Source organism: Mya arenaria, chromosome 6 (genome assembly GCF_026914265.1).
Source record: "Mya arenaria isolate MELC-2E11 chromosome 6, ASM2691426v1".
NCBI classification, from domain to species: Eukaryota; Metazoa; Mollusca; class Bivalvia; order Myida; family Myidae; genus Mya; species Mya arenaria.
The window spans coordinates 50181074-50207172 of NC_069127.1; the positions used below are offsets into that span (position 1 = coordinate 50181074).

Genomic DNA, 26099 nt, shown 5'->3' on the forward strand with positions numbered 1-26099 from the left:
ATTTGAGTGATATAAATACGCGGTTCCGATTGTCCAGTTATGTCGTTCTAACGAGAGACTAGTTACTTAGTCGTGTTAACGCGATATAAAAATAACACGTATGTCACCTACATCCCACCGTTCCACTAATACAATTATTTTAATTGAAGGGGAATTAATTTGAAAAAAGGTGATTTTAATCTTAATAAGAAATGATATGACGTTATCAATACTTTCAGTTAAAAGTTATAAAAATAGCATGCGTATGGATGCTGATAAGTACATGACAAATCAGAATGTATCATTCAGAATGTAAAATTGAACAAAACGCTATTATAAAAAGAACAATCCCTCCTGATATATGTGCAAACCTTGGGTAGTGTCGTAGATTCCAAAATTTTGGACTGGGGTTGGGGGCGCATTTTTAATGCACATATTTTGCATTCTTTCCACAAGCAAAAACTGGTAATGAATAACAACAATTGGATACTTTCTTTTCTGCTGAGTATAGCTGTAAGATAAGTTATCCGATGTATATCTAAGCTTTAATGAGGCCTTCTTTGTTTGAAAGGTATTTCTTAATCAGTGTGTGTATACCACGTGATAGATTACGTCATATATGATACGTCGGAAGGCAAAAAATTGCTTAAAATGAAGACTTAAATCAAAGATAAATTTTCGTTTAAAACACCATTTTAAATGAAACAAAGGGCAGTCTATGCCGCTTAAAGAGCCCCGCATTTGTTTTATTATCGAAATTTGATGAGGTCATTAGTTTCATCAAACACTTCGACAAACCTGTTTCCAAAATAATGTTTTGACAGTGCTCCGTCAGACGGCCGTATTGTGAAAAGGTTTGTCGAAGTGTTTTAAGAAACTAAACTCTCAATCAAATTCTGGTAAAAGACCGAAGGTGGGGCTCCGTAAGCGGCGTAGACTGCGCTATTTTTCATTTAAAATGGTGAAGAAATAGTGAAGTCTTTGTTTAAAGTATTTTTTCAAATCAAAATATTGCCTTCCGACGTAGCATTTATGACGCAATTTATCACGTGGTATATACACACTGTTAATGATTACTGTTATAGCAGATCGTAATTTTTTTATTGTTCTTTATTTTATAACCAAAACTCGATTGTTTGGATTTTTAGGCCAAAATGCATGTTTTATAAAATAATTGAAGGATACAATAAGTCAATAAATACTCTATTCTGTTCGGTTTTACAACAATTTACTATGCTTTCTTTTTTTTTCAGAAAAAAGAACAAGCAATCCAATATTGAAACTGAAGTTGCATCTCCTTTTATAGAAAGCCGCCAATAATATTTGGACTCATTGCATTTTTAACACGCATGCGCGCAGATAGTCTTAAGACCGCAAACTCCAAAGAACTACTTCTATTCATGTCGTTTTAACCCATTTGTTTGTGTCAATGCGCTCTATGTTTAGCAGAATGACATCGAAACCATAAAAATAGATTGGTTGTATTGCAGTCCGAGTATGAGTTTTTGCTTGTTCGGCTATTTCCGCGCTGTAATTCTGTATCCCGGAGTTTTATTTTTAGCAGGATATAACTATTTTTAGATCGCTATATGTATCAGATAATTGTGGGTCAAAATAATGGAGGCTCCGGTAGGAAGATAAAATGATATTCACTCTGAGTTTAGCCCATGATGTTCCAGAAATTATTACCGACCGCAAGTGTCCCATCGTCTGCAGGGTTTGTTATTATAACCTGACGTGACCCTGAAGCATGCTTATTTGTAATGGTGCATTTTTTATTTGACTTTTATGAGATAAGAAACGAAATAATTGTCTGAGTGTCAAAATAGTTGTATCTCAGGTTTCGCAGTGCTAATGCTTCAAATACTATAATTTACCTGCTACACAATAACAAGATTCTATTCATTCTATGATTTTAGGCGTTTATATTTCTAATGAGATGTTTTCATTTTTTATTTTATTTTTGCATAAAAGCTTCGTTCCGGTGTATTCTTGGCATAGTTTTAGACATTAGGCTTTCAATTTATATAAGCACACATGCCCTGATACGACAGTGAGTCATGCATACGTTTGGTCAAGCAAAGTAGTTCGGATTAAACCTGTTAAACATCCAAAGAGTACGAAGCGTTCAAAACAGCACCAGTGCTATTTCTACGTACTTACATAAAACATTAATTACATTAAAATGATCAATAAACTTTTAAAAGCACAATGATATTCTCATTCATAGAACAGACAAGTTCCGATAATCTAAAAATAGTTTCAACTACATTAACTGACCGATATTCTAAACATAGTTTCTACATACATTTACTGACCACATGTTTGTCCTCACCGCGGGAAAACGACCATCTGATAAGCTCTGCATTTTCAAAGGAATTATTGCTAAAGTTGTTCGTAAAATAAAATCATTTTCCTTAGACAATTAAAACGTTGTTCATAAACCTTGCCTATCGTATGATATCTACTGGCTAAGGTCACAAATCCGAACACTTTTTGAGTTTTTTCACAATTATCTTGGAGTGTTTTTGTTGCAGTAAGTTAAAATTGCGTATGAAACATCTTTGGTTAATGTGACAACAGCTGTCAAAGTACAGATTCACGATCTCATCAATTTTATGTCGAAAATCGTTCATTTTATGGACAGTAAATCACCCTTAAATTTATGCTATGGAGGGCACAAATACCGAACACTTTCAAAGCGAATATACATGGTCATACAATTATAATTAATAAGTATGCTATATTAGATAAACACTTAGCTGCAAAGTTATTTATTGTTTCCGATGTTTTTTTAAAACATGCAATTCAACTGTAAAGCTTGATTTCTATATATAAATATCTTAAATGTAGGTCAACATAACTGCAAAACATAAAGATGCGCGTTCCCCCTCTGACGTCATTCCCCCATGTGCTACTTTTTGATCTTTAAGCGTATAAACATTAAATGGCATTTTTTAGAAAAATACTTAACAAAACAAGATGAAACTTCGCAAGTGTGACCAAGGCAAGACTCTGTATTGATCTAGATCATCGAATAATCGACCAAGGTAAACAAACGCGTGTTTTAGCCGGTGTTCGGGATTTGTGCCCTGTTCGGAAATATACCGTAAACCAGTAATCAAAGCACCGAAATACCTTTAGAAACGATTGAAAGGGGCATGCATTATAACTTCAAATATATGGGGATGGGGGATACGTCGACTGAAGTGATAAGCTGTGCAATTGGAAGGAAATTATTGCTGAAGTTGGTTTTAAACAAATGATTTTCCTTAAACAAAACGTGTATGCTCAAAAAAGGAAATGGTATATATGATGTATTATACTTTCCTATCGTATGATATTTAATCAAAGCAACGAATAAACCTTTAGAAACGATTGAAAGGGGCATGCATTGTAACATGAAATACATGGGGATGGGGGGTTACGACGTTTAACAAGTGAACAAGTGACATTTACATATACAAAATGACACCAGACGCCATAAAATAGATACTGAATAGATGTTTGTTTCCTCGCCCAATCTGGGCACAAGCTCTCTTGAACCTTGGCACAGTTTTCACTTTTATCTATGTGCCCTTCACCCATTCCCATTGTTCAAATAAAATTTGCAACTCTACCATATTTGCCTGCAGATAGTCTTTCAGCGCATCGCGCTTTGATTTGTGTTTGAGTTAAGGCAGCTTAGTTCACATTTTATAAATAGTTTGTTTGGTTTCATAAAAACAGCTTTAGGTGCGTGTAAAAAGGGTTTCTTGGGTGTTTAGGTCACATTTATAAATAGTTTATTTGGTTTCATAAAAACATCTTTAGGTGCGTGTAGGAAGGGTTTCTTGGGTGTTTAGGTCACATTTATAAATAGTTTATTTGGTTTCATAAAAACATCTTTAGGTGCGTGTAAAAAGGGTTTCTTGGGTGTTTAGGTCACATTTATAAATAGTTTATTTGGTTTCATAAAAACATCTTTAGGTGCGTGTAGGAGGGGTTTCTATGGTGTTTAGGTCACATTTATAAATAGTTTATTTGGTTTCATAAAAACATCTTTAGGTGCGTGTATAAAGGGTTTCTTGGGTGTTTAGGTCACATTTATAAATAGTTTATTTGGTTTCATAAAAACATCTTTAGGTGCGTGTAGGAAGGGTTTCTTGGGTGTTTAGGTCACATTTATAAATAGTTTATTTGGTTTCATAAAAACATCTTTAGGTGCGTGTAGGAAGGGTTTCTTGGGTGTTTAGGTCACATTTATAAATAGTTTATTTGGTTTCATAAAAACATCTTTAGGTGCGTGTAAAAAGGGTTTCTTGGGTGTTTAGGTCACATTTATAAATAGTTTATTTGGTTTCATAAAAACATCTTTAGGTGCGTGTAAAAAGGGTTTCTTGGGTGTTTAGGTCACATTTATAAATAGTTTATTTGGTTTCATAAAAACATCTTTAGGTGCGTGTTAAAAGGGTTTCTTGGGTGTTTAGGTCACATTTATAAATAGTTTATTTGGTTTCATAAAAACATCTTTAGGTGCGTGTAGGAAGGGTTTCTTGGGTGTTTAGGTCACATTTATAAATAGTTTATTTGGTTTCATAAAAACATCTTTAGGTGCGTGTAAAAAGGGTTTCTTGGGTGTTTAGGTCACATTTATAAATAGTTTATTTGGTTTCATAAAAACATCTTTAGGTGCGTGTAAAAAGGGTTTCTTGGGTGTTTAGGTCACATTTATAAATAGTTTATTTGGTTTCATAAAAACATCTTTAGGTGCGTGTTAAAAGGGTTTCTTGGGTGTTGAGGTCACATTTATAAATAGTTTATTTGGTTTCATAAAAACATCTTTAGGTGCGTGTAGAAAGTGTTTCTTTGGTGTTTAGGTCACATTTATAAATAGTTTATTTGGTATCATAAAAACATCTTTATGTGCGTGTAGAAAGGGTTTCTTGGATGTTTAGGTCACATTTATAAATAGTTTATTTGGTTTCATAAAAACATCTTTAGGTGCGTGTAGAAAGGGTTTCTTGGGTGTTTAGATCACATTTATATTTTTTTTTGTTTGGTTTCATAAAAACCTTAAGGTGCGGGTAGGAAGGGTTTCTTGGGTGTTTAGGTCACATTTATAAATAGTTTATTTGGTTTCATAAAAACATCTTTAGGTGCGTGTAGAAAGGGTTTCTTGGGTGGTTAAGGTCACATTTAAAACTTGTTTGTTTGGTTTCATAAAAAACATCTTGAATGCGGGTAGTAACGGTTTCTTGGGTGTTGTTTTTTCCGTTCTAGTAGACATGTGAACTCTGCCGGCGGTAGGAAAAAAGTCAGTTCTAGTAGACATGTGAACTCTGCCGGCGGTAGGAAAAAAGTCAGTTCTAGTAGACATGTCAACTCTACTGGCGGTAGGTAAAATCTACCGCTTTTGAGACTCCCTTACCGCTCGCTCTACTGACGAAATATACCCCTTTTGTAAACAGTAAAATATAAACTTCATAACTCCCCTTACTTTCGTTAAGAAAAATGAACTCCCTTTTGGTTGCAGGTTTGATTGTGAGTCAGTCAGGAAAACATTTAAGAAATTATTTATTTTGTGTGGCCTAACAATGTTTTAGTACGTAAATTTTTAGAGTAGATTTTTATCATAGTTAACACGTTGTGCTTATTGTAAATTTTGCACGTAATTTTAATGGTGCTGGGTTATTTATTATAGAAATGCTCAATTAAATTTGTTCCCATGGAATAATGCTAATACAATTTTAAATACTGTGTATTTGCAGTTTATGCGTGTAATGTTAACATTGTATATGTGTAGTTTTAAATAAATGACACTTTATGTTCAATATTAGATCAGTTATACTGTATGTATTCAATGTTAAATAAGTGACATTATAGGTATGTGCTGTTAAATAAGTCATACTATATGCATGCAATGTTGAATAAGACATTGTATGCATATAATGTTGACTAAGTGAAATCGTATGCATATATCGTTAAATAAGAGACATTGTATGCATGTAAGTGACATTATATGTATGTTATGTTACATAAGTGACATTGTATGCATGTAAGTGACATTATATGTATGTTATGTTACATAAGTGACATCGTATGCATGTAAGTGACATTATATGTATGTTATGTTACATAAGTGACATCGTATGCATGTAAGTGACATTATATGTATGTGATGTTACATAAGTGACATCGTATGCATGTAAGTGACATTATATGTATGTTATGTTACATAAGTGACATCGTATGCATGTAAGTGACATTATATGTATGTTATGTTACATAAGTGACATTGTATGCATGTAAGTGACATAGTTTGTATATCCTGTTACATAAGTGACATTTTATGCATGATATGCTTAATAAGTGACATTGTATGTATGTAATGTTAAATAAGTGACATTCTATGCCATGAGTCTATGTATAGAAATATGGTTGTAACATTTTGCTTAGTTTGTGATTTTTGAATAGTGGATAATATGAAATTGATAAGTTCCGACTTCCAAAACATATCACATTCACATAGAAATATATACGTTATAATTGTCAAAAGGCAATAAAACATTGAAACATTCATATCCTCAATTTTATTGCTGCATGTGTACTCGAAATATTGATCTGCTGTTTGATTTTTCAATGATATTCAATTTTTCGCATCACAATTTCAGAGCAAGATAAGGGCAAATGTTGGATATACACAGTTCTCGAGTATGTCTTGGAACACGTAATACAACCAAGAGTTATACAAAAACAATTTAATAATGATCAAATCAACAAAACAATAACAACATATTAAGGCTTTTAGCAAATAATACAATGTTCTGACTAACATAAGCCAGAATTAAACTTTATATATCACTGAAACTGATCAACACCCCTAATGTTTTGACAAGACAAGGATGAAACTGAAACAAAATATCGTTGCAACACTTAATTAAACAAGATCACATTTAATAAATCAATTCCTGGGTTCAACACTTTTAAAGAGATATATAAATGATTATTTTAAGACAATGGGCTGATTGTTCAGAACTTTGTTATGGTTAACAACGTTTTTAACTTTATAGTTGTTAACTTCAAAGTTGTTAACGTCATTGTTGTTAACTTTAAAATTGTTACTGCTCTTGAAGTTTATTGGGGACACTTGTTGTCAGCTGTATTTCTTACAAGAATTGCGACAACTATATGAACTATTTTTGTTTATATTCAAATATATGAGCACATTAACAAATACGGTAGTAAACTTTTAAAAGTTAACAACGATGCTGTAAATCTCATTAGTAAGTTTAATAAAGGTCTGAACAATTGGCCCAATATTCACAAAGTTACTCTTAAGAAGCATATCTAGATCATAGGCTGCAGCATCAATCAAGGATTGCGAACAAATATTGTTTTAATACAATTATATACATTAGGCCACAATAAATAAATAGTTTGTTTAGCCTCTGCAGTCTGAATATTCTTTTCTTGATATGATTTTTCCCTCATCATTTCCATTATGGAATAAATGGGTTAGGAAGAAGAAAACAAACCTTCCTACCCATACCTAAAATTACTGGTAGGAAAATGCCTAACAAACTATTAATCATTTATTGCCTTATGTAAATAAATATATTAACAAAAAATCACCATCCCAAACCAATACTGCCATCCATGATTTAGAGCAGACTTCAAAAACAGGACCGATTATCATAAAACATATTTTAAATCATTTCTTAGCTTAATCGTCACATTTAATGACCTGGTTTGCCGGGCTAATTTGATAGTAAAATGTTTATAAATAAACGTGGGTTAACAAATTCCGACGAAATACTTATTTTAAACAGAGTTATGTACAAATAATCACAGGCGTGCATCCCACAGGTAAACCTGTTGATTTGCCTCGGCAATTTCCGTCAAGCTCTGGTCAAATCATCAGGATGACCTCACTTGGAGTATTCCATCTTTGATGTTTAAATCGATCATCAGGGATTTTTTTATTTCACACAATAAAAACAGTATTTAAGCCTTTGGTGGCTCTCGTCTCAAAATTGTCATTATCAAAATAAAAGAATAGTATAAATAGTTTTAAAATTATGGATGAGATATTATATTAAAAGACTGGTGATTTACTTAATTTAGGGAAATGACTTCAGTTAGGAAATGACTTAACATGTTTTGTAACAGCCCAGAAAGACAGATTAACACGATTTCAGCTTACAGCTTACATCACACGCAAATAAATGTACAGGCTTTTATTTAATATGGCAAATACATGCAGTTGGTATAAAACACTGCTATAGTGATCCTTTATAAAAAAGGAGGTAAAAATGATAGAAATGTTGCTTTCAAAAATATATCACATTGAGCTAGTCGTATTTCCTATGAAAAGACAAATTTCACATCATTACAATAAAAGTAAATGAAAAATAAGTATAAGCAGTTTCAATGTTCTTTATATAGAACTACTAACTTTGGAAGGTGCAATAAACAATTCAAATATTCAACATAAATAACACAGTTAAATTCTGCTAATTGATTATCAAGATCTATTTACAACTACATACATTGCCATGATTTATATAACAGAAGCCAATCTTATAAAACCGGTTAAGTTTTCAAATTTGGTCAAATTTATCCAAAATGTTTATTGATTGGTCAATATTTATCCAATAATAACTACTAATTAATCAAATCGTTTTAATGAGTCAATTAACAAGCCAAAAAATTACATGTGACAACTTATCAAAGTTTTATAACATTGGCTGCAGATGACTTTATTCAATAAATGTTAATGATCTTTGATAACTATATGTATTTAAGGAGAGTACCAGTAGGACAAATCCCTCACCATTTCCTTTTGCAAAAATGGACAGAAAGGCTTCCCCCACCCCTGCTTTTGAACTCTCTTTAATATTTGCTTGTAAGAAGAATTGTTGTAAAATGTAATTCTAGACTGAATACAATATGTTTTGTAAATAATCTTCGAGAATAGCAAGAGAGTTTAATATCATCAAGCGTGTTTTTTCAGTCAAAGAAGGGGCATAACTCAATAATTATTAAAGCAAGAGTTATGGGCCTTGCTATAAATGCACATATTGTGTCATGTGTACCAAGTTTTATTTGAATTTCTTGAACAGTTTTGGAGTTATGGTCAAGGTTAGAGTTTTTGCAGAACACTGGGACGTGGGCATCAACACAAAGAATTCTTCAAAAAACAGATAAGCTAAAAATATGGTCAAATATACTGAAATACACTTTATTCCTTCTCTTATCATAATAATTATCTTATTACTTGTAAAATAAATGAGCATAAACATTTATCAAAATTTTGAAGGAAGAACATTTAAGGTCTAATTTCATTTATCAACTTAAGAAATACAACCTTTTAAACATCTAAAAACACTTTTTTCATCGGCAAAATAATACATGTCTTTTCTCAGAACTCGCCACTTTTACGTACTCCTATAAGAATATTTTTCAATATTCGAGATTAATACCTGACATTTTTATGTAATAAGTTTTATGCACAAACCGTTAATCATCTCACTGCACATTTTGTAAGATAATATTTGTGAATTTTAATTTCTTTTCAGTTACAATATCGATTTCAAAAGTAATAGTTTGTAATATCGCAAGTTCAACTTTCAATTTAAATAGTGACACTGACTTGACAGTTAACTCACCTTAGAATATTTTGTCGTACACTTATTCATGAGATGACCTCAGAACTAGTTAGGTTTTTGCCTAAAGTCTCCGAACAATAACTCGTTCATAGCAACTCGATATGTCTCAAGATTTCTGCGGTGGCATAAAAATCACATGAGTCAACAGTAAATAACAAAACTTCAGGCTAAATATCCACTAATCCTATCATATCCGAGAGGCGTGGGCTGAACCTCTGGACAAACAAAATGCTATAAATAACTGATACCTCTAACATGTACAATGCTAAAAATAACATTAACTCTGTGGGGCTTGGCTTTGAACTGACACACATGATACATAAAATCACTAAAGATAGTCGCCTCAGCCTCGAACATGTAGAATGCCAAATATTAACAATTACTTTTTAAGGCGTGACCTTAAATTGACACAGATGATATTTAAAATCACTAAAGGTCGTCACCTCAGCCTCTAACATGTACAATGCTGGAAATAACATTAAGCTGGTGGGGTGTGGTCTTGAACTGCTGCAAATGCTACTTAGTATCACTATAGATAGTCATCCTGAACCTAATACATTTACAATGCTAAAAATAACACTTACACTTTGGAGCCTGGCCTCGAACTAACAAATGTGATACTTAAAATCACTATTTATTGTTGGGTCAGCCTCTAACATGTTAAACATGCTAATAGTAACTTATTGTCTGTGGGCATGGCTTGAATGGACACACATGATACTTAAAAGTCAATATAGATCAGGGACTCGACCTGTAACATGTACAATGCTCTAAATAACATCAAGAGGTCATGACCTCAAACTGTGACGCATGATAGTTAAAATCATTTAAGATTTTAAGATCCTTAAATCATGGGTCAAGGCCTAAGGCTGAGATGCTAAGTACCGGTACTAAGAATAACTTAAATCCTAAACTCCCAAAGGGGTGTGACCTCAGCTTGTTGGACAAGTGACCTGGGCATCACCTCTGGGGCCCCCCTCCCCTTCTCCATCATCAACAGAGCTCAGTCGGTACCCCATGTTCATCAACATCACTTCTAAGGGGTCAGCATTCATGCGCTTCTGATTGGCCAGTGCTGCATCATCAGAGTTGTCAACCTCACGGTCATTTTTGGAACCATCCTGTGAAAGGTGATACATGTTTACAATTATTTGTTTATATACTTTTTCACTTCAACTTCTCCGCCATACCTGGAACCATCATATGAATGGATAAATATATGTTTGTATGTATGGATAAAATGATGAGCGAGACCTATCGAAAATAGATCATTTACGATTAAGTCGGCAATAATCGATAGCATAATCTTGGAATCAATTATCACTATGAGGCTGTATTCTCTTTAAATTGAAGAATATGGTGAAAAAACAGTATACAATCATTTGTTATCAGTTAAATTTAAAATTAAAAAATGATCTTTGGTTTTGAGTATAGTCGGAAAATGATCAGAAAGAGCTGACCGATGATTTCTGATCTGATTTTCAATCCCTATATGAATGTATATTAAATAACTCCAAATGTTTATAAGTTTTTACACTTATTCTATTCGAGCTCATTCTAATTATTCCTAGCTAAATTTTAACAGGTTCCATTGTTCAGAGACACAAATTAGTGTAAATCAAGCTTTTCAATTCAATTTGATGTACTTGGTCAGACATGACTATAAATTACCACCTATCATATGAAATTGCGCGCCAATTTTTGTCCAGAACTTCATAACAGTCATTTAAATTCTACTCTGTTAACTGCTTGACCAAATGAAGTAAAATGGTAAAACAAATGAAGAATTTGCTTTAACTTTTGAGATGAAATCTTACATCATAGGTTAAGTACCACAAACTCCAGTTGAGGACTCAAGAGTTTGTCAATATCACTGGTAGCGACATGACAGTATGAGGGTAGGGGAAGAAGACAGTTGACAATCGGATAATTAATACTATAAACACCACTAAATTATTGTCTTACTTCTGTTTGAGGACTCCATAGGTTTCATAACATGGAGAGTAGTAAGTACAGTCAAACCTGTATTAAGTGGCCACCCTTAGGAAATGATCAAAGTGGCTGCTTAAGATAGGTGGCCACTTAATCCAGGTTTGACATTTCCGCCACGTTCTTTTAGAGTCAAACACTGTCAATTAGTCTTTTTTCAGCCATAATCAAAGTTAAAAAAATATCAAGAACAATGCATTGTAAATATCCGTTTGTAGAAATATAAATCTGTGCACTTAGAAAAATAATATTGAAGTGAATAAAAATCGTATCTTGTTTCACGCCGTCGAATGACAATGCAAACTGTGAATTCATAATAACCGGTGTTTTTGTCGGTATGTAATAATTAACTGCTGAATTATTTAATTATCGTATTAATTGTGTCATTAATTGTGTCAATTCTGATCAAAACATTCCCGGACGGTTAATAAACATGATTTCTCGATGAGTAAACACTCATGACAATTATGTGATGCAATATTCATTTTCATCCGTCGTTCTTTTCCGTAAACTTCTATAGGCAATTAAAGCTGTGTATTGGAAAAATATATAAGCGGAAGTGTCAGTGACAAGGGATTAGTGGCCGCTAATTAGTGATTATATGGCTTCATGGGGACAAGAATTAGTGGCCGCGACCGCGTTAGACAGTTGGCGGCTTAATGCACGTACATTATATAGTAAAAACGTACGGGGGGAATTTGGAGTGGCCCGTTAAGGCAGGTGGCCATTAAAAGCAGGTGACCGTTCAGCCAGGTTTGACTACATCTTATTATGGGTTGGAGTTAAACATATTATAATAAGTAGAGGTTGAGCGACACACACAAACAATTGAGGTTAAACACCACTATAATATACACTCACCTCAGGTTGAGGACTCCAAAGTCTCACAACATGGTCAATACCACTGGTAGCGAGAAGACAGAATGATGGGTGGGGTTGGAGACAGTTGACTATCGACTCATCACCTCGTAAAACACGGACTATGTTTGCGGTGCTCTTCTCCCAGATAAAGAATGAGCCGTCATCAGATCCCGCAACTATATACTGGCCATTGCTGAAATGTTAAGAGCATAAACAAAAATGTAGACCAAGATTTCATGTGATTTGTTATGGAAAAATGAACGCCATGGAACGAATGCCAAATTTCGCCTGTTGTCTTTGAGTGGAAGAAGAGGAATGGGCTTTTTGTACATGTACTAGGTATGTTGTCTCCAGCAACATGTGTACCAAGTTTCATTCAAACACCTTAAATGGTAAATGAGTTGAAATTTTTGCAGGCAAGAGACGCTTCTGACAACAAAAAACACCAAGTATATGAATGCACATTTTTTTCCAAAAAACAAACGAGACAAAACATTTGACAGAAATAGAGTTTGTAAAAACATTATTTTTTTATATCGTAACTAGTGTAACAATGACTGCAAAATCTTACTTCATGATTTTGTGTACAATAAAATTCTACATACCTTCCAAAGAAGTTAGCTTCCTTTATATCGGTGGTTGTGTTACAGTGGCCACAAAATCTCGCTTCATAATCGTTGGCCTCTGCCCGCCATATTTTCTCCAGCTCCGATGTCTGATGAGTTTTGTTGGACCATAGCTCTGTTCCAGAGGTGGTCTTTTTCTCTTCTGAAGGAAAATTAAAACATTTATCATATATAAAAGCATCATAAAACTGCATTCAATGATATTCCTTCATGGAATTTTGACCACCGACCCTTGAGTCTGACCTTGAACTTTGATCTAGTATTGGGTTTTACAAGGGACATGCCAGCTTTTCATGGTGAACATTTGTGCCAAATTGTTATGAAATCAGCATATACATGGCAAAGTATAGCCTTGGACAGATAACTGCACACACTAAAATGCCCTCGACCACCATAGAAGCAAATATGTTGAGCTTCATACAAGCGGGCTCTTCAAAAGGCAGTTTAGCCAGGGTTAAAAGAGATGCTAGTCATATGCATATAAGTTTAAGTTATTCTAATTTATTTTAGCACGATTGTGATGAAAGATTACAACGAATCAAATCACTCTTGAGTCAATGAAAAAGTAACCCTGGTAAAAGTGGGCTCTGGTGGGGATTGAACCTACAAATTACAGCCCCTTGTGTCAGAGGCGGACACCTATGCTACTAGACCAATCCCACCCTCGTTAACATTGTAAACATGTGTTATTTTTATGTACAGGTTTTTCAGTTATGGCCAAGACTTTTTCATATTGACAACACTTGTGAAACCAAAGCAATAACAATTCCTATACTTCTTATTTAATAAAAATGTATACTGAATTATGGATACAGCCCCTAGTCCTTACCACTTTCCGTCCGAGCAAACATCGCCGCTCTGATATCCTTGTCCAGTTGTTCACAGGCCCGTGATGTAGCGTAGTCTGGAAATTTGCTCTTAAAGTGTTTCAGGCACTCAAAAGCTTCTGTACACCAGGAGAGCTCGTTCAAGCACTTGGCTAGTCGGAAATGAGCCTTGAGGTGGTTCAAGTCGAGTCGTAAAGCCATATGACAGTCACGTAATGCTGCGTAGATGTCCCCATCCCTGAAAATCAAACAAGAAAAGGTAATCACACTTTTTGAAGAAAAACTTGACACAGTCAAAACATTAAATGCACAATCTTAAACAAAAATAAATTCATTTTTTTTTATATTTTAACTATCATCAGTTGAGCTGAGATGACATAGGAATAACAAATACCGCTAGAAAACCAATCATAGCTAGATTGCTACAAGTATATGGTTTGTTTTGGCTATAATTTATATTAATTATGATACAAAGAAATAACTTTATAATGAATATGTGAACCACAACAAAAGGAATAGGCCATATAAAAAATATGACATATTAAACAGGAAATGATGTCATAGTTTCGTATGACTGAAAATAGAATGGTTGCTCATGATGTAACATGTTCTAAGGTCCACAAATTTTTTAACATAGTCAACTAAAGCGTCCGCTTAATACATAATATATTTGTTATGATGTCAAAAACCTTAAAGAAGAGGCCCAAAAGGGCCTATGCTCTACTGGCATGGCTTTTGTGGTCATATCAATCCAGAGCATGTATGTATGGGTAAAAGGCAAAAGACATATAGTTTATGTTTTGTGTTTGGGTTACCTGAAAACGTAGCACGTTCAACATCTGAGCACAGAAAGTATTGTAAGCAGATTAGTTGCATGAACTATTTTAATATGTGCCAAGTAAAAGTTATCTGACAAAAAAAAAAATGCTTTCAAAACTGTACTCATTTCTGTAGTTTTAAAAGTTAAAAAAAGTTTGTCAAAACGTCAAAGTCAAGGGCATCCTAGGACAACATTGATCAATTTGAACAAATATTCACAACCAATTGTGCTGAGATGGATGCACGAACACACAAAAAGATTTTCAAACCTTTCCAGATTTATGTTTACCAAACCTGTGAACCCTGGGTGTGGCCAGTAATGACACCAGGTGCATAACTTAAACATTCACAACCAATTTTGTTAAGATGAATGCACAAACTACAGAACTTAAAGCTAAAAAATGGCCTTTGGGCTTTCAACAAGAACAAGGCAGAGTAATTCACAAAATCAACTGCAGAAGCAAAAAGCAAAATCCTAGACTTGCAAATTGTCTCCCTTAACTCTAGACATGAATTTACATGTACATGTAAACTTGGCTAAAAATAGAATTCGCTCATGCAGACATGGCTAAAAATAGAAAGCATTTCTTTAAAACTTTCATGGCCCATAATCTAGGCATTCATGGGCGGATCTTGCTGGTTTTCGAAAGGAACCGAGCTCTAATGGATATCTAGATACTGTACAAGATTCATCGAGATACAATCAAAACTGAAGACTGTATCGTGTTCACAATCAATTGTATACACAACACATGGATGCACATACTACGTACACATTACCATCGCATAAGCTTGGCCAGTAGAGCTAAAAAACAAATTATACTATTACCCATTTCTATTTATCTATATTTATTGTAGCAATTTATAACTAACCATTTCCTCTTCATGTATGCCGCGGCCCTATTCCCGTACAACATGGATGCCTGTGGGGCTCTCATAATTGCCTGATTGTACAAAATTATCGCTTTGGTGTATTGTTCCTTCTCAAAATAGGCATTAGCTTTCTTTTTGAGGCTTTCTACTATCTGCGGAAGGGGCTTCTTGTCTGATTTGGACCTGAAAGGTATATGGTTCAAACATGTAAGCTTTGAAAGACATTGTACATATACTTCCAAGATTTTGTTTTGTTGCATATCATTTTATCATTTTTTTAAGTATGGGTGAGAGTGGTCTAGTGGTATAAGTGTCTGCCTCTCACCCAAGAGGTTGTTGGTTCAATCCCCACCAGGCGTACTTTCTCATGGCCTCTCAAAAAGGACTGAAAACTGGTTTCTGCCCAGGAAATGGACTTGAGAGTGATTCTATAAGCTATCAGCTTTCATAACAATCCAGCTTAAAAAAATAAGTATAAACCAATTTTTTAGCCGATAATCTTGGGGTTTCAATAAGAAATAAAAAAGATATAAAAAAAATACTTCAAAAATTTAACTCTTAGTATTCTGAATTATGGAGACAGCCCCAATCCTAGCCACTATGGCATTGAGCAAGATCTGCACTAGTACTTAATACAGCATTAATACTTCATAATTCATTCTTGGCCGTGATATGCAATATTTAAAAAAAAGCCATATTGAAACAAAAAATGATTTTTCATATCTAAATAAATCTTTCAGGGATGTTTCTCATTTGACTAAGACAAAAACTCAAAAGAGATATCCTTTACATAAACTGAACTCATTTGTTTATGGCTGACAAGTTAAGTCAAAAGATTCATTCATATGCCATTGAGCAATATCAGACCAATGATCTTTAAGTTTTTGCAAAATCTTTAGTTTGCATATCAAATGGTGCAAAAAAATTACTGATTTTAAAAATAAAAATAAAACAGTTCACTGATGCCATGGCTTGTTCTCTTTTCTTAGTGAATCAAGGGATGCAACTCAATAAATAATTCAGCTAGAGTTATGGAACATAACTCATTTGTTTGCAGTAAGTATGTTTCCAGTGGTGCCGACAATTACATCGCGAGTGTGACAATACCTCAACCATTTACCTTCACATATCTGACAAGCTAAAAACTTCCTGCTCACTTTTTCATAGCAGGTTTTTCCTCCATGCAAGCATCCCCGGCTGCGGCCTGAGCATGTACAGTCTCGTGAAGATGTCTCGAGACTCCGTTAGTTACCCCATTTGTTGTTGAGCCATTTGGATACGGACTGAATCCATTCACACCAGAGTGACTCGCCCCTGTGAAAACATAAATCGTTGCAATGTCATTCAATGAATAATTGTGCCATTGTATCATTGGAGTTTTGGCCCGAAGTTTGACTTAGCTTCAATTACTCAACAAAAGTACAGTGGAGTGAATGCAAATGTGTTTTTCTGAAAAAAGGGATGTAACTTTACAGTTCTTAATGCTTGAGTTATGGGACTTGCTGTACTTGTGTGTATTGCCTCAGAAGACATGTGTATCAAGTTTAACTTAAAAACAAAAATAGTATTACAGTTAAAGCCAAGTTCAAAGTTTTTGGCACAACAACACTGACACTGACAACAGTGATTTTTTTATACTTCATTTCCTCAATATTTTGACATTCAACTCATTCACTTAGAAGTAAACTTATGAAATGCCCTTCAACCTTTTATTGGCAATTGTAAAAGTACATGTACCTTTAACGATCCCATTTGATGAAGTTAGCACCATATTGAGGTCAAACTTTTCAATTTGTCGTTTTCTATTCACATCAAATAAGTAGATCTGTTCACCACCAAGGTTCACAAGCAATTCCCTGCCGTCTGGGCTGAATGTCACATATGTTGCTGCCAGTGCTCGTAACTTCTTTCGATAATCATCCTTCTTCTGTGGTATATGACCTGTATGGTAATTCACAAGTTGTTATACTCTGTAATATATTTCGTAGCGAAGTAAGCTGTACTAATAAAGACAATGCAATGAAATTGCACAATTTAATGTAGTGCAGTTTATCATCATCATCGATGCTATTTCTGTTCTTTTCACTGTAATGGCTCAAAATGACTGCAGCCAATATGTACAGAATAACTGTGTTTCGTTAATAACTGATGAAAAGCTATGCCCAAAATATGAATTTAATATGTTAAATTGACTTGGTAAGAAACTTAAACACTTACCCTAAAATATGCTTTAGTTCTACATTCACTAGATATTTTTGCATATGTACTGGAGCAAAGAATATGTGTCAACTCATAAAAAATGAAATAAAAAATATTTCAAACTTTTTTGTTCAATCTGAGTTTTGCACAATTAAAAATGGGGAGGAATATGCAGTTTGTTTCAAACAATAAACTAATGCTTTTACAAATTACCTGGCACATAATACTCCACACATCCTCGAGGCAGTGGAAATTCATCCCCTTGTGAGAATCTGGAAAAATACATTGCATTATATAAGTCAGACATAAGGCAGACATTTCGGCACTTGCCATGCCTTTTGATGGGTTAATTTTTTGGACACACTTATCTTTTATTTTTAACAAAAAATTAGGAAACAATTAGTTTATATGCATAAAAAATATTTGACATATATTACAAATGTTTTCCATGTTAAGTGGTATGATTTGTTTGCTTACAAATCAAACAAGATGGCAATGATGGCCTTAAATGGCTCACCTGTAAAACGGTCTAAACTGTTGGGCAGGGATAAATTTGACACAAGGGTCAGGATTTGAAGACAACTTCATAGAAGTCTACCCCAGATGACCCATATTCGAATTTGAGCTAGAAATCAACGAAACAACCTTTCTGACAAATTTCCAGGATATTTGGGTTGAAAATGTTACCTCGAGAGTGTTAACAAGGTATTTACATAGTTGGGCTCTGTGACCTAGTTCTTGACCCCAGATGACCCATATTCAAACTTGAACTAGAAATCAACGAAACAACCTTTCTGACAAATTTCCAGGATATTTGGGATGAAAATTTTACCTCTAGAGTGTTAACAAGGTTTTTCCATATTTGAGCTCTGTGACCTAGTTTTTGACCCCAGGTGACCCATATTCGAACTTGAACTAGAAATCAACGAATAAACCTTTCTGACAAATTTCCAGGATATTTGGGATGAAAATTTTACCTCTAGAGTGTTAACAAGGTTTTTCCATATTTGGTCTTTGTGACCTAGTTTTTGACCCCAGGTGGCCCATATTCAAACTTAAGCTAGAAATCAACGAAACAACCTTTCTGACAAGTTTCAAGGATATTTGGGTTGAAAATGTTACCTCAAGAATGTTAACAAGGTATTTCCATATTTGAGCTCTGTGACCTAGCTTTTGACCCCAGGTGACCCATATTCGAACTTGAACTAGAAATCAACGAAACAACCTTTCTGACAAATTTCCAGGATATTTGGGTTGAAAACTTTACCTCTAGAGTGTTAACAAGGTTTTTCCATATTTGGTCTTTGTGACCTAGTTTTTGACCCCAGATGACCCATATTTGAACTTGAGCTAGAAATCATCGAAACAACCTTTCTGACAAACTTCCAGGATATTTGGACTGAAAAAGTAGTCTCTAGAGTGTTTACAAGATTTTTTTATTTTGGGGTCATGTGACCTAGTTTTTCATCCCAGATGACCCACCTTCGAACCCGTCAGAGTAATTACTGGGACAAACATCGTGACCAAGTTTCATGACAACTGAGGCAAAAATGTGACCACTAGAGTGTTTTAACATATTTGGGCTCTGTGACCTAGTTTTTTTACCCCAGATGACCAATATTTGAACTTAAGCTAGAAATCAATGAATGAAACAACCTTTCTGGCAAATTTCCAGGATATTTGGACTGAAAAAGTAGCGTGTTTACAAGATTTTTCTATTTTGGGGTCATGTGACCTGGTTTTTCATCCCAGATGACCCACATTCGAACTCGTCAGAGTAATTACTGGGACAAACATCGTGACCAAGTTTCATGACAATTGAGGCAAAAATGTGACCACTAGAGTGTTAAGTGTGGACGGACGACAGGTGACGGACGATGGACATTCCTCAATCCTAATAGCTCACCCTCAGCCTATGGCTAAGGTGAGCTAATAAAAAACAAACAAAAAACACTGGTTGTGTAGCCTCAAAATGTTATTGTTAAGGAGCAAGAGCACTGATAATCTATTGCAAAATCTTGGGCTTGATTATCACTGTCGCTTTGTTCTTTAAAAATAAACTGCCCAGTCAAGTCACTTGTAAAAATGTAAAACCCTAAAGCTTATCATTAAATAACAGGTATTTTTCATGAAGCCATATTACAGAATCAACAATATGACCCTTGAAATATTTGCCTTACATCGAACAACCCTTACCTTTGGTGTCCATCCTCTGATGTTTTCAAACTCTGACAAGTGAGCATCCTTCGATCATACACACGGACGTACGGATCATTGGCGCCAATTGCCATCAGTTCTGGCTGTGCCGGGTTTATAGCAATACACTGGAACATGTACATTTAAATCAATGCATTTAAAGTAGTAGTACTAATACAAAACATATATTATATTTGCATTACAATTTTGCTTTTAATTGTTGAAAGTAGAGCTTTCAGGTATATGATTATATTGGGACCATATTAGCAATTAGCATACAGCAAAGCAACACTAGATTTGGTGTCACACATTTGTTGCATTGGTGGAAAGTTTTACTTGCAAATTCAAATATCCACTCTTACAATACTTTTGGAAAAAAATATCATTACTTCTCAGTTACCTTTTTGAAAAGAAAAAAATGTACCATACATTCATTGATATAACAAGGCCAATCTTTAAAAGCAGCTAAAATCAGACTTTATGACAGAATGAAGTGTCCATATTAACATTCCTTATTCATACACAAAATGGGTGTTGATCAAAATTCATTCTAATCAGTCTAAATATGTGTTAAAACTTAAACAGATTCGTGAAAATAAAACAAAAACTATTGCTTACTTTGAATTCTGACTGTATGCCGATGTGGGAGTCGAGATTCACAAGGACATTTTTGCTGTTGGGCTTACACAACTCTGGACATCGAAGGTCATATTGGCTGAAAGGAAGAGAAACAATAGTAAAAAATCATTCATTCTAACTAAGGTCCGTACAACACCTGGGTATTGGCAATAACATTTTTATTAAAAAAAATAATGGACAAGCTAAAAACATGTTATTTTACAATGAAAAAATGCTTGTTAATGTAGTCAAAGAAGTGGTGACAATTCTTAAGATTTTACAATTCCTGTTATCCTGCAGAAGATGCCATGCACACAAAGACAGATTTTCATAGTTAAATCATAGATCTATGAGACTTTGGTTTATTTTACCAGCGGTGTTCTTGTTTGAGTCCCATATATCTATGACTTGACTATGTAAATCTGTCTTTGTGTGCATAGTCACATTGTAGTTAACTAGTCAACTCATATACATATAAGAACACTGTTGATCAAATAAACCAAAGCTTGTCAGTTTTTTTCCGCCAAAAGGGGCATAGCTTGGTAAGTATTCAAGCCTGAGCTATGGGTTGTTCTGTACATGTGCATATTCTCTCTGGCACCATTCGAACCAAGTTTCACTTGCATATCTTTAAAACGTTTTGTTTTTTTACAATTTGTAATGAAAACGACCTTAAGGCTTCTACAATACCTTAAGTTTTATTCATATTAAAAACATACGAGCTAAAAATAATAATAAGTACAAAAATATGAGAATCAAAATCAGCCTACATCACACAACCATCCTCTGCCGCACTCCAAAACATAAAGGGCTGTTTCGGCGCAGTGGCGATTCTCTTCACCCGACTCGTATGACATGTGAGAACGTGGGTTGTCTCATTCGCCTCAATGTCGTGGACGCGAATCTTGCTATCCGCTGCACCAGTCACCAGTATGTTGTCATTCGAGCTTGGCAAAAACTGAAAGGAAATATTTAATTTCTTAATTTTCTTAGTAAGTTATATAGTACTTAATCTCAGTCGCCATTCATTAAAGTAAAAATCTCCAACTAGATAAATCTCTGTCAAGCAGTAAACTGCACATGCACATGTGTTATCCAGGGGATTACCCCATGGAGCAATATTTTTCTAAAACATATTTTGAATTAATCTACTTACAATGACATTTATGAAACTTTGTGACTTATGATAGCCCAAAGTTTAATCCATAACTTAATTTACACCGGATTATTCTTTTCTTCCTCTCCCAGTGTCATGACATATGGACACTGACAAGTCTTAACTTTCTAATACCATGTTTAAAAAATAAGTTTAACTATAAAACTAGTGTGTTTTTTTATTTACAGAAATATACCTTGACTGTGAATATATTCCCCTGGTGGCCAGTTTGAACTTTTGCAAGATGTTTTTTCCGAAATGGATCCCAGACAATAGCTTGTACGTCATCAGACCCACTGGCCAGCAAGCTATAAGGAAAACAAACTATATTTCCATGCAGTCGAGGGTTTTTATTATTTATTATTTTTCATTAAGATTTCGCAGTGATGAACAAGTTACATTAGCTCTTTAGAGCTTCTATAGCGATAAACATATACATGTCTTATTGGGTATATAGTTTTAAAATCTGCCATAAACATGTTAATGTGTTAAACAACAATTTTAGTATTCCTGGGTGATTGTACTACTTATTAAGACACTCTAAGTGAGGATCAAACCCGGGACCCTCTGGTCAATGATCTGGTACAATTACCAGAAGACCATCGCCATTGATGGTGTGTCTAAAAGTGAAAGACAAGTTAACAAACTTATATTATTGTTTTTCAACATTTTACATGTGTACTTTTCATTCTTAATAGTCTTCGTGAAACATTAGCCATCCATGATCCTTTAAATTTTAGGACTGTAACCAGAAATTGATTATTATTTTACCAACTCTAAGCAAAGTTATCATGCATGAAGATAAACACAGATTCTAACTGGAAATAATATTTTAAGGTTAAAAAGGGTTTTTACTGCTATACTTAATTTAATGAGAGAAGAATTTTTAACTTAAATTGCCTAATAATTTTATTTCAGGCATGTAAGCTACAATTTTTAAATTACATTAATGAACCAAAGATTGGATATCCTATCAACTGAACAATACAATTCTACATGTATCATATATGTACCTTCCAGTCTCATTCCACTCCAGACAGTTCACACATCCACTATGACCATCCAGCTCATGATCCAGACCGAGTCGGTTCACTAGCGTCTTTGTTACATGTAGTTCCCTCTCGAAGGAAAGTCTTGTGGAATCCTGGTGGGTAAAAAATCATGGAATCAATAGGATCATATCATTTAAGTTGCAATGATATTTAAAACTTTCAGATATTATTAGAAACAGTATTAAATTATACACATACATTCTTGAAGGAAGATTGTTTAGAAGCACAAACTATGAAAACAGCATTTTTAAATTTGATTAAAACCGTTCATTGACAGTAAAAACAGTCCTAACAGTTTCCCTAAAGAAATAAGTAGAAAAGTGCCTCACTATGGTTATCAAGGACTAGCACAAGCTTTAGCCGTAGTCTATTTTAATGAACCAATAAGACATGTTTAACACATCCGAAAGTCGCAGAATGATAAGGATATTGCCGTGAAAGTGAAACCTGTTAAACAGACCAAGATGCTAAACAGATCGTAACACAGATAATTTCCAATACAATGACACTTGTTATGCAATTAAAGTCTGTTCACATTTTATAATATTGAGAAAAAGGAAAATCATTTTAAAATGGGAGGGCAGCCTTAAAACCCATAACTGTTTTTGCGTTGACCACACAATCTTCCAGCCAGTTCCACTCTCTTAGCGTTTTCACAAAGAATGAATTTTTTAGTTGCTCAGTTTTTATTGTCTTATTTGAAAGCCTCTAAAGTTATTTATAACTTGGTTTTGTATAATGTTAGATGTAACACAATCACTAAAAGTTTTAGCCTTAATGTGCCTCTTATTCTTTGCTGGTTGGAGATCCTCTGTCAGTGGTAGTGTTGGCACCAGACCAGACATGTTCAATTCTTCCCTTGAATAATAAACAAATGACCAAAAAGCAGCCAGACTATGTTTGGAATATCCATTCCAAAACATTGTAGCTGTCTCTCATTTTTACACACATTCCTGTATTTCCATACTTTTGCGAGCTTACCTTAATTTCTCTCCGGAATTTCTTTCGCAGCATGGTGCTATTTTAACTGTGATGTTGTCTGTGGTCTGATGTTGTAAATCTAATATTTTGATAAATTATCCTCAGATGTTCACTGATACATGCGCCATGCTGGCAGTTTTCAAAACAATATGGCCCAATATCTTCGTAAGGTAAACTATTATGACTTTCTCGAATGAAATATTAAAACAAATAACTGTGTCAATGTAAAACGTAAAACAAAACAAAATAATTTACGACGATTTTTTTTGTCAACCCCAAACCGGAAATGTCAGAGCTGTCAACAAAAAAACATAGGAATCTCATTGAGCGAAAATATATATATTGTAGCAGACAACAACTTTGAATTTTGCAAATGACATCGAGTATTGTTAAAAAGTTGATGGTCTGCGACAAGAATATGCGAAAATACACGATCCATTTTGACATCTCACAAGTGATTGTCACTAATGACAACGCATTACATGGAAATTCTTTATAATCCTAGATTCATTTCAATAAGAATCGAAATATGCTGTATACATACTCTAAATTTAGGATGCATACTCTAATCACTAGTTACATAATGACAAGAATAATCATTTTTGTACTGGGAGTAGGGTGCTATTGGTCCCAGATTATTTGTGCTGTATATCTGAATTAAATTTCAGTGAAATCCCTGCAATCCATTAACGTCGCCTACCGTACAGCTTATAAGCTGGGCCAATGCACCATAAAGCTAGGTTCATAATTTATGAAAGTCTGATTGTCGAACGATATAAAAATCGACTTTCTAACATTACCGAGACCGGTAAACATGCAAACACTTCATCTCCGAAGTTATGAGATGATAGCGTATAATTTGGATTTCCATTACTTTTAGTAGTTATAAATTATTTTAAAGATGTATAATATACGTTGTGGTGACAAAACATTTATTTTCTTCTTCCGTTTTCACATGAAAGGATGGGGTATTACAGAGTATAGTGTTACACATCGATCTAATTAGAAACTTTTAAATGCAGGTCACCACACAAAATAACGCCAAACGAAACAAAATTATATTGCGCCCGGAATAGTCAAGAAAGAAACCAGTATCGGAAAAAATATCAAAATTATAAAGGCTCAACGAATAATCGATTCTTCTAAATTAAAGCTTGTACACAACCATAGTACCAGTATCTAAGTCCAGGATGATACATACATGTTATATACTATGCGAGGTGATGGTGTTGTTTGAATAAAGCTTCTGGTGCAGGTACATTGTGTGAAAAACGGTTTCTGGCCCGCACCTTATTCATTCAATAAAGCATATATACAAATTGAGAAAATAAATTATATATACGTGAATAGAGCATATACTGGACCAGGGGCTACGGTTTATATTTAGATAGTCCAGTATTGATGATAATTATCCCGCACATGCATATTAAAACGAACAAAATCGGGCGCGGGCCGGTGGAAATATTGAAAAACAAAACACAAAAACAACAACATCAAAAACATATATACATTTACATAGATGTACATGAACATTTAAGAGAACAATCAGAAAAATAAGTCAATTTGAAATATAAAAAAATATCATCGCATTCTTTGGCCTTGAAGAAGTTTTAGATTTTAAATAGTGAGGCAACTCGGGATTCGACAACAAAGAGGTCGGTTCACATAATTATAAACGTACGCAGACTGAACAAAACGTCCTATCTCATAACACCTTCTTGCCAATGAACTGTCCGCGAGTGTTCCTCATCCTTTTAAAAAATACCAAACTTACAATAGTTAAAGATCTTTAGACACGCGTGCTATCCAATCTCTAAATTACAACAAGTTAAGACCAAATAAATAAAACCATATCCAATAGTCAGAGCTGTGGGACCACTATAGATGTCATTCATCGTAGCGCCCACGGCATTTGGGGTTCAAAATTACTCATTTGGCGATTATCCCACAAAACGGTGAGAATAAAACTCCCCCTTTGGCATCAAACATATGTTTCCGTCACACTTGTGGATGTGACGGGGTCAAGCCATAATGCAGCCACTATAGGGCGCGGGCAGACCTTTATAAACTCAACAACAACAACATCAACAACAACAACAACAACAACAACAACAACAACAACAAGTATGAGCCTCTCTTGGGGAACATATTGCAACCTAACCAAAATGACGCACACTGAGTCCTGTCGGTTCCCATTTAAACGTTCTTAACCTCTTTTTGTGTCCTTCTATCTGATGTTATACGCTTTAGATCTCATTCACCATTATAACACA

The 26099-nt window shown here is 34.3% G+C and overlaps 2 protein-coding genes across 2 annotated transcripts in view; one reads left to right on the forward strand and one right to left on the reverse strand.

Moving 5' to 3' along the window:
* The window catches only part of LOC128236852 (organic cation transporter protein-like), a 29815-nt gene extending 23277 nt beyond the window's left edge, over positions 1-6538 (forward strand). Inside the window, exon 10 of the mRNA XM_052951974.1 lies at positions 1233-6538. Within this exon, the coding sequence (XP_052807934.1) occupies positions 1233-1299 (67 nt within the window). The 3' untranslated portion in view covers positions 1300-6538. The remainder of the gene's footprint in view (positions 1-1232) is intronic.
* Positions 6539-6704: 166 nt separating this feature from the next.
* LOC128236851 (WD and tetratricopeptide repeats protein 1-like) lies at positions 6705-24113 on the reverse strand. Its single transcript, XM_052951973.1, has 14 exons — positions 23827-24113; positions 22807-22937; positions 21990-22101; positions 21408-21595; positions 20638-20734; positions 20020-20147; positions 18037-18095; positions 17362-17565; positions 16782-16938; positions 15625-15807; positions 13935-14170; positions 13085-13247; positions 12480-12672; positions 6705-10750 (listed from the first exon to the last, which is right to left on the reverse strand). The coding sequence occupies exons 1-14, from the start codon at positions 23857-23859 to the stop codon at positions 10562-10564; spliced, it is 2073 nt and encodes a 690-aa protein (XP_052807933.1). The 5' UTR covers positions 23860-24113; the 3' UTR covers positions 6705-10561.
* Positions 24114-26099: the final 1986 nt, after the last annotated feature.